We start from the raw sequence: 17,913 nt of genomic DNA, 5'->3' as shown, positions 1-17,913 counted from the left end.
GGTCTCTCTCATCTTCTTAAGCGGGAGAACTTGCACAATTGATGACTGACTAAATACTTTTTTCCCCACTGTTCATCAGGTCTAGTTCAGTGATGCACCATGGACTTTCTTTGAATATAGTTTTTACTCTTTTATCCAGTCTAAATTTAAACTTCAGGCAAACCTCGGTTTCCGACCACAATTCGGTACGGAAGGCTGTTCGAATACCAAGTTGTTCGAATTCCAAATACATTTTTCCCATTACAAATAATGTAAATGGTCTTAATCCGTTCCAAGACGCTAGAAAACTACCTTTTTTCAACACAATATCCATCCATTTTCTACCGCTGTATCCGTGTACTATGTTATTTCATAATCCATCTATCCATCCATCTTCTTCCGCTTATCTGGGGTCGGGTCGTGGGGGCAGCAGCTTAAGCAGGGAAGCCCAGACTTCCCTCTCCCTAGCCACTTCGTCCAGCTCCCCCGGGAGAATCCCAAGGCGTTCCCAGGCCAGCCCGGAGACACAGTCTCTCCAGCGTGTCCTGGGTCGTCCCCGGGGCCTCCTCCCAGTAGGACATGCCCGGAACACCTCACCAGGGAGGCGTCCAGGAGGCATCCTAACCAGATGCCTGAGCCACCTCATCTGGCTCCTCTCGATACGGAGGAGCAGTGGCTCGACTCTGAGTCACCTCCCGGATGACCGAACTCCTCACCCTATCTCTAAGGGAGAGCCCGGACACCCTGCAGAGGAAACTCATTTTGGCCGCTTGTATCCGGGATCTCATTCTTTCGGTCACGACCAACAGCTCATGACCATAGGATGAGGGCAGGAACGTAGATCGACTGGTAAATCGAGAGCTTTGCCTTTCGGCCCAGTTCCTTCTTCACCACAACGGACCGATACAGAGTCCGCATCACTGCAGACGCTGCACCAATCCGCCTGTCGATCTCCTGTTCCATCGTACCCTCACTCGTGAACGAGACCCCAAAATACTTGAACTCCTCCACTTGGGAGGGCACTCCACCCTTTTCTGACTGAGGACCATGGTCTCAGATTTGGAGGTGGTGATTCTCATCCCAACCGCTTCACACTCAGCTGCGAACCGCTCCAGTGAGAGTTGGAGATCACGGCTTGATGAAGCCAATAGTACCACGTCATCTGCAAAAAGCAGGGACGCAATACTGAGGCCACCAAACCGGACAGCCCTTATCAAGGAGTTCGTTACCCCATACCCCATTATTTCATAATGTCATTAATACATCAAATTGTATAGTCATGAAACATTTCAAAAAAATGTAAAAGAAAGAAGCAAATACGAGAAAGAAAGACAGAAAAAAAAAAAACATCGACGTAATCAGGTTAGCCTAAGGTACGAGTTACCGTCGTCTTCTGGACAGAAGTTTACGGTACCGTAATTCGTACCATAGGCAATGGAACGCAAATTAAGTGAAAAATTATTGAATACAGTAAACTAAAATAAAAAGCACATTACAGTTAAAGCATAAGAGCAATAAAGATAAGAATTTTTATCTATGTGGTGGTTAGCAGTTGGGTTAAGTACGATCCTGTTACGCTCTTATTTTGGGACTTCTTGTCGTACCCGGAAGTGGTTACATGTAAATATAATACGCTGATTCTATTGAGTGCGACATGCGTAATTTGACTGTGTTCAATTGTGTGTTCAGGTGAGCTTAGCGGGCTCCGGTTCAATAAAGAAGAGAAAAACTTATTTCGCTCTGTTTATCATTCACCACGCAGATTCCGGATGAGCAAGTCTGGTATCATAACAAGTTGGCATACGTGAACATTGGAGAGGAGGATGGATGTTATTTATTTATTTTGCGTTTGACTTCCAAATTTTGTTCGACTTGTAAGACAAAAAAATTCTGAATTTTTTGGTCGAATTCTGATTTGTTCAATGTCTTAAGCGTTCGAAAACCAAAGTTTGCTTGTACTGTTTAAACAAACTGGGAAATTCAGTAAAGTAGTAAAGAAAGTGTCATATACACTAAAAATTGATCAAAGTAACATTTTCCAAGCACAATTGCTAAAAATACGTAATGTCAATGTAAATGTATTTTTAACTTTACAATGCTAGTCCTCATTTTGGTTCCTGTTTTAAACATTGTATTGAAATTATATCAGACACTTGAACCGCAATTGCATTAAATTGAACATCGCTACGGATGACCATTCTTCATATACGAACTGATTTCATAAATATTGTTTAATCTATGTATGTTCATTCAGTGGCACACACACAGATAGGGTTGTACGTCTCATTTTTGCATCATTATGTGGCAATATTCTTTTTCATGAAAACTGACTGGAATATACATATGTTTCTGTGTGACAGTGTGTGTTTATATCTTTCGATATTGACATTTGTATTCATATTAAAGCCAACACTAACATTTCCCTTTTTGGTTGATGCATCTTGCATGGTGATGCATCTTTGGTTATTCTGCAGGCAGTAGAACAGTATCTATGTTCAGTTTGGGATATAATCCTGCAAAGAGAGATATTATTACAGCATTGCTTTCTGTGAAACAAAAAGAGAGATTCTTATAAGTTAAGAAGATCTGTTTGCAATGCAACTAGAAGCACAGGTATTGTACATTTAGGAGAGGTAGATTTGTATGGTCAACTCCCCAAAATATCAGGCAGTTGTAGAAAAATAGATCTGTGTGAAGGCAACAACACAAAGAGATCAAATCCACAAAGACCAGGTAGTTTGTTCACACTTGGTCAGGGTTATTCCTTCCAGGGCTCAATAAATTTGGACTGGCAAAAACTAAAGGGGAAGATAAATCTGTACATCTACTGAGCAGCTTCTAAATATTCATATTCAATATTTTTTTCTGGAACATATAAAGGTCTACTTTATGTAAGGGAAAGGGGAAGTAGATGGGTGGGACTGGGTGACATGGTGTCTCATTAATCGCGACAGGGTGCAGCAGTCCTTTCAGAATGCAAATTAAACTGTCACCCTTATCAGCGAAATATACACAGGATGGAAGGAATGAGGTATTGACAAGGTTATTGAAGAGAAGAAACTTTGATACATGCTAGTGGAGTAGCAAGTATAACTTTGAAAAATGTAGAAAACAGTCACTTTGGACCCATATCCAAGTAAATAGAATGGAGTTTGTTCCAGAATCAAAAAATAGTTTTACGTGTGGAAGCACCAGTGGACACTACATATACAGGTAGTTGTATCATAGCGCTACATAATGCTATCATGTAGGGATATGATATGAGTAGTGAAATTGTCAATAGCCAACAAATATAGATAATACCATTTCAATGTCAAATAGTTTTATATAATCATGCACTTTCACAATAGTTACAGGCTACTTAGCCAATATCTGATGTTTAATGAAAAAGATGAAATAACCCTTAGAAGCAACATTTTTCTCACTGACAGACATGCTTAGTTTGATAATGTGAAGGCTCCAGTCTTTTGAGCAGCTCTGTGTGGTTGCACATCCATATGTGAACATTTTCAAAATGCAAGCTAATCTTTAACAAGCACAGTTTAAAAATGTTCAAAATCTTAGTTCATCAAACTAGCATGCTAGAATTTCGTGATTGGCACTGAAGATGAAAACCAGTGATGTTTCCTTTATGTAATCTGATCTGATTTGATCTTTGTTTATCCATTCAGAATTTTAAAAAATAAAGGTTAAAACTGAACATGTCTGCAAGTTGTTCAGAGGCTGAACTTTGAGTAAAGACGAGGACTGACCCACTGACAAGCAGGTCGTCACTGACTCCCGAGCCACACCACTGATGATGCATGTGATAAACAGGATCACTTCAGAGGTGTATTGACAACATCTAATGCATTTAGTGGAAATTGTATTTATTTCATTCCAAACATTTCCAGCAATCAAACCCTGATAAAAGCTATAATTGTATTTAAAATAACTGTGTTTCATGCCGTGTGTGTCGATTCAACGTCAGGGCAGATGTGGCTGAACACCACGTCAGGAACATTTTTAAATTGAAATCATTTGAAAATTTCTGTCAGACAAACAGTTCTGGCATATCTGCAGTGACTGCCTTTTAAAAAAAAACCATACATATTAGTTTGACAGATTCAAAGACTGTGTATCTATATTTGCAAATACTCCCCACGAATTTTGAAGTGTTTGGGGGTTTTTTTTTTAGGTGGAAATGATGATGAGATGTATCTACTAGACCAAGGGCTGTGGGCTTAAACCTATATCCTGATAATCACTCTTTTCCTTTATCTCTCCTCTCCCTATCAGCTCTTCAGACCACTCAGCCTCCCAAGGTTCTCTTCCCCCCAGAGAGACGAGACACAGTGATAGAAATCACACCTGGTAAGGTCCAGCAGCTCTTTATTTCTGTATGCTAAGGTTAAGTAGTGTATGCTGAGGTTTATTTCATTTATTTAACCTTTATTTAACCAGGCAAGCAATTAAGAACAGGTTCTTATTTACAAATGCTGCCTGAGCTAAGAGCAGTGGCTCTTAGAGGTTAAGTAGTGTATGCTGAGGTTAAGTAGTGTATGCTGAGGTTAAGTAGTGGTTCTTTAAATAAAGCGGTTTGGAAGATGAACTAATCAATGACTGATGTCCAACACATTATTTTCTAGGTTTTCTTCAGTAAAGTTTGCATTAAATAATAAACATCAAGTATGTAGAACAGCAATGCAGCAATGGTGACAGACCGATCACAAGGTATATGAAAGATATTATCAATACTTGTTTGTAGTCTTAGACTTTTGTTCCCTATGACCGGCAGGAATAACCAGCGACGCATGTAAATATGTATTCACCTCGCTTGCTATTTTTCATGCCTTTTTAAATTGAAATGAAAAATCATGTTATTGAATTTTAAAAAATAAAATAAAAGAAACTATGGCATACGAATGGTGTTGGTGGTGGTCAAAATTAAAATGTCTCCTAGTCTAAGTAAAACTTACAAGTAAACATTGAGTAATATTTTGTATGACTGTATCTTCACAAAGTGAATGGAAGTTTTCAATTGTTGAATCTCACATTCATACCTGCATACAGTAAGACAGAAGTAAAGATAGTTCAGCTTGAACTGTTGACTTTAGTGTATTTTTGTAGGTAAACTGAACAGAAGATTTTGCCCTCAGAACGCAGAAAAACTTCAAATTATGTTTTGACTTAAATCAAATGAACAGTCATTAACACAGTTTTCAGATCATTGTGTTACAAATAACGTACTGGAAATCAGTTAAGCCATTTCATTTACTCCAACCATATCATGTCAGATCCGCAATAGGGGTTCAGAACTGGCCACAAATTCATCACCACTTCACCACTACAGAACGTCCTCAAAAACATCATCACCACTATGGACCGCTATGAACAACTATGTTGAATAAAATATATAATTACCAATAAATAAATAAATATTGTCCAAGAAATCTGGACTTCATCATGAATGATGATCATCCTGCTGTTTTGTTCTGACTGTACGGATAACTAAACAACCATTAGCAATCATTAGACCTTAAGAGTTATAGAGGGTTCATAGGTTTAAAGTCAAATCTATTCAAGAGAGCTTCCATCGATCCATTTTCTGTTATTGCTTCATCCGCTGTGGTGAGTCACTATGAGCAGGAGCCTATCTCAGCTGGCTTAGGACTTGAGGCGGAGGAAACTCTGGGCGCGACGCCAGTGCCCCATGGAGCCACACACAGATGCAGTAAAAACACGTACACACACTCTCACACACTACGGTCAATTTGGGATTGGCCAATTATCCTGGAGTGCATGTTTTTGGAGGTGGGAAGAAGACCACAACCAATAAAGGAATCAGCTATGATGCAGACAGTGGTTTTTTCACCTGCTAGTCAGTGATTAGCAGAGATTTGCAGACTGAACCATACTGTCTACTCTGCTGATGAGATCTGGCAGAATCCAATGCAAGTCCCAACCCACTGTGCCACTGACACCCATGGATACAGAACATTTCAGCTGGGATGGAGACTAAAAGAACAAGGAAGGTCTGGTGTAGGAGGAAGGAATTTCAAAACTGAAGGGCTCTCATTAGGGATCTAATTTGTTTGCGTAACGAATAGTGCGTGTTGTGTTGCACTGCCTGCTGCCGGTTGGCTGACTTTGGTGCCAGCTGTGTTTGCATTCAAGTATGCATGTGTACATGTGTGTGTCCTGCTGTTCAATGGCCTCCCTGACAATGTTAGCACTGTAGGCAGAAAATGTGTTTGAATGTGTACATGGGTGTGTGTGCTGTGTGTTTCCATTAACTCCAGATTGATGTAGAAACAAATAGGCCCTCAGGCCCCTGTAACCTGATTGCACCAGAGACACCTTTTAATGGGCCCTGACCACACAAAAACACCTACAGCAATAAAGGCTGCAAACACACACAGAAACCCTCTCTCAAGCAGTCACAGCGTGACCCTACAGTACATTTTTAATTATCGTCTTGTTTTAACCTGGGGGAGATTTACTCCAGCAAACACAGTGATGTTCCGTTTCTTTGCTCCCCGCTCCTTTCATTCTTCATCTCTCTGTTCTTCCCTTTCTGTTCTAAACACAGAACCCATTCTTCCTCTTTGTCCCTTCCTTTGTTTCATTGCTTTATTCTCCTCCAATCTGCTCTTTCTCCTTTCTGCTTTTTCATTTCTTTTTCGTTTCATTATGCTCATACTGTTACTCAGCCTGAAAACAGGAATAGCTGTTTCTGAAAGGTTTCCGTTGTAAAATCACCAGATTCACTGCAGATAGAGTTATCCACTGTGGTTACCCCGAGTAGGAATTTAGGAGGAATTTTCAGAAGAAGAAAAAAATGTCAGTCCCTCTGAGCTGTTCACAATTCAGTCCTGGATATCTAATGTCAAATTAATGTAAAATAATGTGTACTATTCAATTAGCCAAGGATTATTGGAGTTTGTACCATGTTTGTTTCCAGCTCCTTCTGAATGCTTGCATCCTAAATTCATATTTCATAAAGAGAGACAACGATTCGGGGATGATTTTGCATTTAAAATAAGTGAATAAAGTCATTGAAACCAGTAAAAATTAGGTAACTTTGAGTCTTTAAAATTATTATATTGAACCCTCTATGAATAAATGAAAGCAAACACTGAACTTTTGTTCCATTCTTGTTCTTACGAGCCACAAATGGACAAATGATTACTCGATGAGAACTTGTTAGTAAATATTAACCTGAATATTAAACAAATAAAATGGCAGTTCATATATAACAAACGGTAATACTGTACAGTATAACCTAATGAATTTACACAGTGTGATATAAAAACCATTAATGAAAAGTGTTCCTGTCCTTCATAACCAGCTCAACTGAAGACTATTGGTCACCATCATTAATCTGTTTTAAAAGATTCTTTCAAAATGATCTAAATGTCCAATCATTCTTAAAGCTCCCTCATCCCTCTGATTCAAAAGTATTCCAGTGTTTAATCATCAGCTGCTCGATATTGACTTTCTTATATTTTCAGCATCATTCAGTGAACATTGTGGCAGAATGCAATGCCTATTGTATTTATTGTTTATTTACATATGCTGTTTATCGGCACTTGTAATAATCAAATCAAACGAGAAATATTTAAAGAATTTCACAAAAAAGATTTTTATATGAAAACTTAACTTTGCATCAGTGTTGTATGCTCTAATTCCAAGTCAAATCACCACCAAAGCATACATTATAAAAAAACCGTTGTGATCATTAAAAGTTGACACTTTTGTTTTGTGTGTGTTGTGATTTTACCTTTTAAAGGGAACAAACGGTTATGGAGGCTTCATTTAAATCCATCATTTTAATCTGAGAGATTTTGCACACCGGTTTCAACAAATTTATATCTCTCTCTTTCATTCATTCATACACACACACACACACACACACACACACACACACGCATCCACGCACGCACGCACACACACACACACACACACACACACACACACACACACACACACACACACACACACACACACACACACACACACACACACACACACACACACACACACACACACACACTAAATTGATTACTGATTGCAGTGAGTTGGTGTGAACACCCGGCAGACGTAACCATCAGGCCTCAGCTGTCTGTGTTAATTGCTGACTACATCCTAATTCATTGGACTGATAAAAAGCCTTAACGGGATTCACTTAAGCATGTAAACACACAAACACACTTACTGACATGAGTGGATCTGGGTAACATAGGGATGATGTGTATAACTAGATTAAATCTTGAAAATCAAGCACACAAGCTTGAGTATATAATCAACACATTTACGCACACAGTGAACAGATGTAAGGCCTACCTCCAGACAAATAATCATCTGATCAGTTAATATAATATGAGTATTATTTTAGTTTTTCAATACCCAACAGTTGGTGGTCTGACCTCTGAGATGTAAGAGTTGAAGATTTGGAGATTTGAAGATTGTTCGAATTCTTTGGTATATAAAAGAAAACTGAAATTTTCCAAGTAAATAATGAAGGAATAAATGATTAAAATAGTCTTTGAAACCTTCACACACACACACACACACACACACACACACACACACACACACACACACACACACACACACACACACACACACACACACACATTAGTATTGAGTCCTTGCCTGAGAGGTTGTCTATTAAATATTGGTTGAGGAGCCTTTCTGTCTTTTCCTCTTTCTCTCCTCTTGTCTCTCTCTTTCCATCTGTCTCTTTCGTTTTCTTGCCCCATCTCGTTTTTCTTTCCACGTTGGCCTCCCCCACCCCTGCCTCTGTCTCACTTTCCTCCCACCCGCATTTCTTCCTCACCCAACCAATCTCTCTGTCTCTAACTGTCCATCCATCCATCCATCTTCTACCGCTTATCCGTAGTCGGTTCACGGAGGCAGCAGCTTCAACAGGGAGCACCAAACTTCCCTTTCCTCGGCCACATCAACAAGCTCTGATGAGGGGATCCCAAGGTGTTCCCCAGGGTCTGCCCCGAGGTCTCCTCCCAGCAGGATGTGCCAGGAGCACCTCCCTAGGGAGGCACCATGGAGGCATCCGCACCAGATGCCCAAACCACCTCAACTGACTCCTTTCCACACGAAGGAACAGTGACTCTACTTTGAGCCCCTCGCGAATAGCAGTGTTTGTCACCCTATCTCTAAGGGAGATATCAGATATCACCCTCTCATCCATCAGGGTAAACTCCAACACAGTGGCACTCAGCCAGGGGCTTGTGCCGCTGCGCCTAATGCCTGAGCAACTCCAGAGTAAATCAAGGTCCAACCCCCATCCAGGAGTTTGGATCCAGAACCAAGGCTATTCACGGAGGTAAGCCCTACCAGATCCAACTGGTAGCTCTCCACCTTCAACACAAGCTCCGGCTCCTTCCCCGCCAGTGAGGTGACATTCCACATGCCCAAAGCCAGCTACTGCCACCTGGGTCTGGTCCGTCGTGACCCCCTGTTGTCACTGCCACCCATATGGCAGCGCACGCGACGCAATGAATCTGCCCTGCAGGTAGTGGGTCCACAGGGGTTCTACAACTGTCCCTCTGCCTGTTTTGTTTGGGTAATTTTATTATTTTATTCTTGTTTCTTAAAGGTTTGATGCGTAATTTCTTCATTCACTTTTGGTTCACCACAGAGAGATACAATGAGATAGGAGAAATTCAGAATATAATGAATGCAAAAATCTTATTTTTTATTATGAAATACATAAGAGACTTGTTTTCAGTCATTAGTCATCCTCAACCATTCGATTCAAAAGTGAATAATCCCACAATGACTCAAATGTCTCAAATTATCTACAACAATAATGCATAAAAAATGTTTTCATTCCATTTTCCTCACTTGGTTAAGGGTAATGAAATCTTATCTGTGTAATGGAACTTGACAAAAGATAACATACACATAAATAAATGTGAATGTCTACAGCTGATTAATACAAAGGATGAAAGAGTTTTGATTTTTCATGTTTCTCAACAGAAACAGAAATTTATAGACTCATCGCAATCATCTATCTGTCCATCCATTTTCCTGTAGATGAGACAACCATAATTGTCTCATTCACAGTCGGTTTTCATCTTCTGTCACTGGTATTGCTGGAGCCTATCACCTTTTAGTTTGGGTGAGAGGCAGGGTACACTCTGGACGTGTTGCCAATGCATCACAAAGCCACAGAAAAGACCAACAACCACTCACACACATACTCACACCTATGGACAGTTTTATCAGATCAGTCCACCAAAATTGCATGTTTTTGGAGGTGGAAAGAAGCCAGAGAATCCAGAAAGAACCCACACAAACATGGGGAGAGCATACAAAATTTTAACAGAGAGGACTTAAACACTGAACCTTCGTATTGGCTACCCACTGAGCCACTGCACCACCATACGCTCATACAACATTTAAAACCAATAACATAGGTTTGTTTGTCAAAAATCTTACCAAATGAAATAAAAATTTCTCTCTAAAGATAGGAACTTATTTCTGAGCCTCTGACCTTCCTGGAAACATTGAAGAACAGTTTCTCTGAGAGAACAGAACAGATGGTTTTCTGGCACATTTGAATTAACTATCTGTTAAAACTGTTGGCAGCCACAGCACCGTGTAAAATCTTCCTCTATAGATCTCCAACCTTTTTGTAATGGTGGGTAGTAGAAAGACTCCCATGAAGGGTTCACACCTGGTTCAAGACCAAGATGAACCCTCCATGGTGTAAATTTATTACCATCACTGTCACTGAGGCTGATCGGGTCTGACACAGTCGTTAAGACAAAGCGCTCTACTGTGAAGGGATTGGTATTATCGGGATTTAAAGACCCACACAGCAGAGGACACACCCACAGCTGAAGACATACCCACAGCAGAGGACACGCCCACACTGAGGACAGAGCAGCAGCAGCAGCATCTAGAGATCATCCACAAACCTCTACCATATGTCCAAGGATGGAGATTTTTGCTGTGAGGAATTTGGACTCGACTGATGCTCTCGCATAAAAAAGTCCTCCAAGGTTCATAGATTCATTTAAAATCCAACAAATAATCTTCAAGCTCTCTACAGGGAAGGGATATAACGGGTGTTGTTTGGACCCAAAAAGCCAAACGCTTTTTGGCGAACCCCAAAAAGCGTTGCAGCTGCTTGCGAGAGTCAGGGACAGGCCAGGAGGCGACAACTGAGACCTTTGCGGGGTCCATCTCCATGCGGTCCCGACCAATGATGTAACCTAAGAAGGAGACAGAGGATGCATGGAACTCACACTTTTCGGCCTTGACAAACAGGGAGTTCTCTAGCAGGCGCTGCAGCACCGTCTGGACATGGAGGATATGTTCCTGCTTGGACCGGGAGAAGATCAGGATATCGTCTAGATAGACAAACACAAACTTGTTTAGCATGTCTCTCAGCACATCATTGATGAGGTTTTGGAACACAGCCGGGGCATTGGTGAGCCCAAACGGCATCACCAGATATTCGTAGTGTCCTGTAGGGGTGTTAAAGGCCGTCTTCCACTCATCTCCCTCTCGGATCCGCACCAGATGGTAGGCGTTGCGGAGATCCAGCTTGGTGTACACGGTGGCCCCTTGGAGCAGCTCAAAAGCTGAGGCGATGAGGGGGAGAGGATAGCGGTTCTTCACCGTGATGTCATTCAGACCTCGGTAGTCGATGCACGGCCTCAGAGACCCATCCTTCTTGTTGACGAAGAAAAACCCCGCTCCAGCAGGTGACGAGGAGGGTCGAATGATTCCGGCGGCCAGGGCATCGCTGATGTGGGTCTCCATGGTCTCCCTTTCAGGTGCGGACAGCCAGTGGCCCTTGGGGGGTACAGAGCCGGGAAGGAGGTCGATGATAGTCATAAGGCACCATGGAGAGATCAGGAATGGAACAGGGGCTGGCAGACGGCGTGGGGGCCCCCACAGGTCTGAGGCAGATCTGCTGACAGGAGGGACTCCATCCCAGGATGGACCCCATGGACCAGTCTATATGGGGGTTGTGGTGTCGAAGCCAGGGGTAGCCGAGGATGAGGGGAAGATTGGGAGCCTCAGGATATGAAACCGGATGGTTTCACGGTGTGTGCCAGACAGGAGCATAGAGATGGGGGCAGTCTGATGGGTGACAGTTCCCAGGAGATGACCGTCCAGAGCGCTGGCTGGCATGGGGCGAGGGAGAGGATCTCGACTGATGTCCAGTTGACGGGCGAGGTCCTCATCCATCAGGTTGACGTCTGCCCCCGAGTCGATGAAGGTGGCGAGGGTGTGGGACCCCCCTACCAACAGGAGCTGGGCATGAAACAGAGGTCGTGGGCTAGGGGCAGAGTTCTGGGACCGGCTCAGCAAAATGCCCCCTTCTACTGCTGAGCCCTCCCTTTTACTGGACACCGGGAGACAAAATGGCCGGCTTGGCCACAGTAGAGGCAGAGATTTTCCCGGCGTCGTCGTTCTCGTTCCTCTGATGTAAGGCTGGTTCGCCCCACCTGCATGGGTTCCACCCCCCCGTGCATAGGTTCAGAAGAGGGAACAGGAATGACTGGGACCCTATGTGAACGAGCAGAACGCCAGGGATCACCTCTCTCACGGCGTTGTTCCTTCCTCCTCGTCTGTATCCGCCTGTAGGGGTCGTAGTCAGCTCAATGAGACCGTCCAGGGAATTGGGAAGGTCGAACGGAACCAGCTCATCCTTTACGTAAGGAGCCAGCCCATTTAGGAAGGCGTCACATTGGGCAGCAGCATTCCAATCGCTGAGACGAGCCCAAGTTCTGAAGTCTATGGCATAGTCCGAAACTGTCCGATCTCCCTGCCTCTGACTCATGAGTCCCCCTGCTGCATCAGGACCCAGGGAAACGGGTCCGAACACCTTGCGAAGCTCCTCACCAAAGGCTTGGAATGTGGCGCAGGCAGGCGTGCCTCTCTCCCACTCCGCCGTCCCCCACAGACGTGCTCTACCAGTGAGGTGATTGATGGCGAAGGCGACTCTGGCCCCCTCTGTGGCGAAGGTATGGGGTTGCAGGGCAAACAGGATTGAGCAGTTCGTCAAAAAGGGATTGCAACCCTCAGGATCCCCATCGTAGCGCTCTGGCGCCCCCACACGGGGCTCAGATGTGGAGCTTGATGCTGGCACAGGGGTGGGAGCAGGAGGGGCCGGAACTGGGACCGAAGCAGCGTGTTGTGCCATGGAAGCTGCCATCTGCTGTACCTGGGCAGCTAGCGAGGTTAGCGCTCGTTCCAGGGATGATGCAGACTGACGAGCCTCTGCCGCGTTGGAGGCTAACAGAGACTCATGCTGCTGAAGCATTGCCTCCACGAGGGCTAGGCGAGACTGGGGGGATGTGGGGTCTGCTGGGTCCATTTCTGGCCAGATTGTACTGTAACGGGTGTTGTTTGGACCCAAATGCAGTACTCTTTTGTAGAGGAGATAAGATGTAGCTTACTTCAGCCGAGGCAGGACGCCCTGAGTTCTGGAGAGCAGGCAGCACGAACTGTGAGGCCGACGAGGAGTGAGCCGAAGAGAGGTCGGGGCAGGCAGGGAGGTCGAAGCCAGGTGAACAGTCCGTGAAGGCAGAGGTACCGTTTAGGAACAGGCAGGAGAAGAGACGAGGCCAGGCGGAGGAGTCGAAACCAAACGAGCAGGCAGATACCAGAGGTGCTGAGGCGAAGCACGAGGTCAGGGACAGAAGGCAGGTGAGTTTACCGGGAGGCAGACGAGGATGGCAGGTCAGGGACAGGCAGAGTCGATACCGGGAAATCAGACAGGGAAAAAACGCTGGAAAGTCTCGCATGACGCTGAAGAACAATCTGGCATGGACTGAAGATGCTGGAGAGACTAAATGCAGGCTTGATTGCAGTGATCAGAAGCAGGTGAGCAGCATGGGCTGAAGCAGTAGGCGTGGCCGGCAGGTAGAGTGGAGCAGAGTGAGGGAGAGTGGAAAAATACTGCAGGGGTGTGACAGGAGGGGAATGAGAGGCGGAGACTGTGACAAGGGATCAGTATCTGGATTTTAAAAACCTGTATAATCGAATTCATCAGAGTCAGTTGCTGTGGGGCGAAATGACTCTTCCAGCATCTCAGCACACTGCTGATTATCCTCACTCCACAAAATTCTGCAAGGTCTCCCACTGAAATTGTGCACCTGTGTAATATATGTTGATTAATAGCTTTGGGTTGGTAGTCAGACTTAGCAGCAGGGAGCAAATTTGGAACCCTTCCACACCAGGTTCACATAGCATGTAGCATTGGAAGCCGATATAGATGTGTAGGAGGCTTGTCGTTGTTGGGGTTGTTCATCGGTTCTGCATTGGCAGCTGCAGCCACTGTCCCTGAGCAGGTGCGTTCTGTCCCTCCTCCTGTGGACAGGAGGGAAGGAGATGTCCCCACTCCCTTAAGCATGTCATGCCCTCCACAGTGACGTGGATTGCATGGTCAAATTATGCATTTTAAAAACCAGCAAGATATTAATTTCTTCATCAGTCTTTTTTGGGACAATCAGAAGCTGCAGGAGACGACATCCTTCAGGCGGGGACTCTTACCGCCAGATTCCATTTTTGTAATTGTCTTGAGAAGCTGATCACGTCAGACCACCTCCTTCTCCAGGACCCCATAGCTGAAGGGATGATGAACATAATGACCTTTTCTCATGGGTTAGCCAGGGAGGGGACAGGGGCGAAGGTATATGAAGAGAAATATGTAAATTCAGCAATATTGACACTGAAATCATGCACATTATTGCAGATTCAGAATGCAAATAAAGCATGGACCAGAGAACTAGACCAGACCAGAGAAATAAAATTTACAATAATTTCAAAAAAAAAAAGAGAGGAGTCCCTCATTTAGTCTATTGTGCAGGAGTATGTGACTCCACGTTTTAATATTCAGCATTCCCAAGGAAACGCATGATGAACTCAGCAACGATACAATGCTACATATTTGAGGTTTAACTCCAATAGATGTGCAGTAGATGCCTAAACACATAATAAAGGGTAAGAATCAGTAGTGTTTTGATGGAGAGTGGGACAGTACAACAGGAAGGAATAACAGAGAATAGGTGGGAGGATTGCACACAAACACACACACACACACACACACACACACACACACACACACGCATACACACACAAACTAATAGGAGTACCGCATGCTGGGAGCATCTGAAATGCCTTTTTATCACTGTCAGCCTACCTACACACTGTTTCTGTTTCCATCACCCCCCAATCATTTAGAACACAAGACAGTAAACATCACAGTATATAATATAGTACAGAGTGTTTAGCAGTCCTGTCATTGGTGTTTTGTGCTCTCTCTCTCTCTCTCTCTCTCTCTCTCTCTCTCTCTCTCTCTCTCTCTCTCTCTCTCTCTCTCTCTCTCTCTGTCTCTCTCTCTCTCTCTCTCCATTTCAACAACCTGCTGACGCATGAGACAGAGAATGAGGGCTGGCAAAAGTAGAAAGATTGAAGAGCATTGAAGGGATTAGAAAATAAATGCAGGTGAAGTAGGATCAATACCTGATGAGATGGTGATAATGAGCAGGCTTTGTTCTTTCACTTGCTTTCGCTTTCATTCAACTGGCAGCCCCATAAATAATATAGTCAGCATTGTTTGCAACCTTGATGGAGAACGGGAAACTGTGAAGAGGTAGAGGCCAGGCTAGGCTTGTGTGCATGGTGGTGGAGGTTGTTGGGGTGAGTGGTTTCTGTCTTTGTGTGTGTGTGTGGGTGTGTGTGTGTGTGCGTGCGTGCGTGCGTGCGTGCGTGCGTGCGTGCGTGCGTGCGTGCGTGTGTGTGTAAAAAGATTCAAATGCACATAGAATATTAAAGCTGGGACAAAATGTTAATTTGAACTTCACAGTTTATCCACAGGCAGAAACTTCTGTTCAACCTTTATGAACCTGGCGGATTGATGTATATCATTGTTGATTTGTGCATTCCATAATGGGTTACTTCAAACTGATTGTAATTCGCTATTTGTTTCTTGCTGGACTCAGAATGCCTTAGTACAGGCAGTACAATGGCATTAATAGAGAAGTTCACCTGAAAGTCAAACATCCAGGGATTCTGCCTCGACCTTCATGATTTGAAGTCTGTCTAGCAGAACAATACCAAGAGATAACCCCCATGTACAGTTGATATGCATAATAGAACAAGACACAATGGTTGCCTCCACTGATTAAAAATTGACAGGAAGTCGAATCTCAGTAATCTCATCATGATCATATTTATGGGAGCGAGAACACAAGAAGAGGTGTAGTCAGTCGATCACTACTCTGTAAAGTGTATTTCACACTTTTTTCTTTGTACTGAGAAGGAAAATTAATTTTTTTCAGAACCCTTACCAAAGGTGTTTACTTGTTTGCTGTGTGATACATGCCGATAAAAAACGTCACCAATTTAATTAAATTGAAATAATCCCACCATCTTGAACTTTGTTTGATCACCACTAGTTTCAGTCAGTTTTGAAATATTGGCATCATCAAATCTGAATTGATTGATTCATTTGTTGATTCATTGACTGATTGAAGGCTGCACCACTCAGCTTGTTTCAAGAGCTTTGCAGGGCCTTTTTCAGCACACTTGTTTCTTGTTTTCAGGAGCTGCTTCTGTTAAACAAAAGGATTGGTTATTATTTGGCTTACTGTGATCCCTGTGTCTTCATTACTGTCTAATTATTCCCCCGGCTGTCTGTGATGTGGTCAGTTGTATTCTGCTCCTGTTGGTTAATTTAGCAAAAGGAATCAAATGTTGTTATCCTCGAGGTGGCCAGCAAACCCCACTGGATTTATTCTAATACAGCAACACAGTTCTGGAGCAAGGCAACAAAAATGCATCTATAGGTTAATCAACAGAGCTGGGAATGTGGTTTGTGCCCATGACAAATTTGACAAATCTTCATTACCGTTGCTTTCAACTCTTGTTTTAAGTTTCACCCTCAGCTGCTGACTATCAGGTGCCTTCTTCTTCTTCTTTTCCTTTCGGCTTTTCCCTTCAGGGGTCGCCACAGCGAATCAGTTGCCTCCATATAACCCTGTCTTCTCCATCCTCTTCTCTCACACCAACTACCTTCATGTCCTCTTTCACTACATCCATAAACCTCCTCTTTGGTCTTCATCTAGGCCTCCTGCCTGGCAGTTAAAAACTCAGTATCCTTCTACCAATATATTCACTATCTCTCCTCTGGACATGTCCAAACCATCTCAGTCTGGCCTCTCTGACCTCATCCCCAACACTTCTAACACGTGGTGTCCCTCTAATGTACTCATTTCTCATCATAACCTGGTCACTCCCAAACAGAACCTCAGCATCTTCATCTCTGCTACCTCCAGCTCTGTCTCCTGTCTTTTCCTCAGTGACACTGTCTCTAGACCAAACAACATCGCTGGTCTCACCACAGTTTTGTTCACCTTTCCTTTCAATTTAGCTGAAACTCTTCTATCACACATCACACCTGACACTTTTATCCACCCGTTCCATCCTGCCTGGACACGCTTCTTCACCTCTTTTCCACACTCTCCATTGCTCTGGACAGTTGACCCTTAAGTACTTAAAATCCTCCACCTTCTTGATCTCTTCTCCCTGTAACCTCACTCTTCCACTTGGGTCCCTCTCATTCACACACAATTACTCTGTCTTACTGCGGCTAACCTTCATTCCTCTCCTTTCCAGGACAAACCTCCACCTCTCTAGCTTCTCTTCCACCTATTCCCTGCTCTCACTGCAGATCACAATGTCATCTGCTAACATCTTCGTCCATGGAGATTCCTGTCTAACCTCGTCTGTCAGCCTGTCCATCACCATAGCGAACAAGAGGGGGCTCAGAGCTGATCCCTGATGCATTCCCACCTCCACCTTGAACTCCTCTGTCACACCTACAGCACACCTCACCACTGTCTTACAGTCCTCATAAATGTCCTGCACTGCTCTAACATACTTGTCTGTCACTCCATACTTCCT

The 17,913-nt window shown here is 43.7% G+C and overlaps 1 protein-coding gene across 1 annotated transcript in view; it reads left to right on the top strand.

The window, feature by feature from the left end:
- il1rapl2 (interleukin 1 receptor accessory protein-like 2) overlaps positions 1-17,913 on the top strand; it is a 437,686-nt gene that overhangs the window by 361,122 nt on the left and 58,651 nt on the right. Inside the window, exon 7 of the mRNA XM_068325785.1 lies at positions 4,258-4,332. Within this exon, the coding sequence (XP_068181886.1) occupies positions 4,258-4,332 (75 nt within the window). The remainder of the gene's footprint in view (positions 1-4,257; positions 4,333-17,913) is intronic.

The sequence above is a fragment of the Antennarius striatus genome, chromosome 10, assembly GCF_040054535.1.
Source record: "Antennarius striatus isolate MH-2024 chromosome 10, ASM4005453v1, whole genome shotgun sequence".
NCBI lineage: Eukaryota > Metazoa > Chordata > Actinopteri > Lophiiformes > Antennariidae > Antennarius > Antennarius striatus.
Note: the sequence above shows the minus strand (reverse complement) of the source record. Positions and strands in the feature narration are given on the sequence as shown.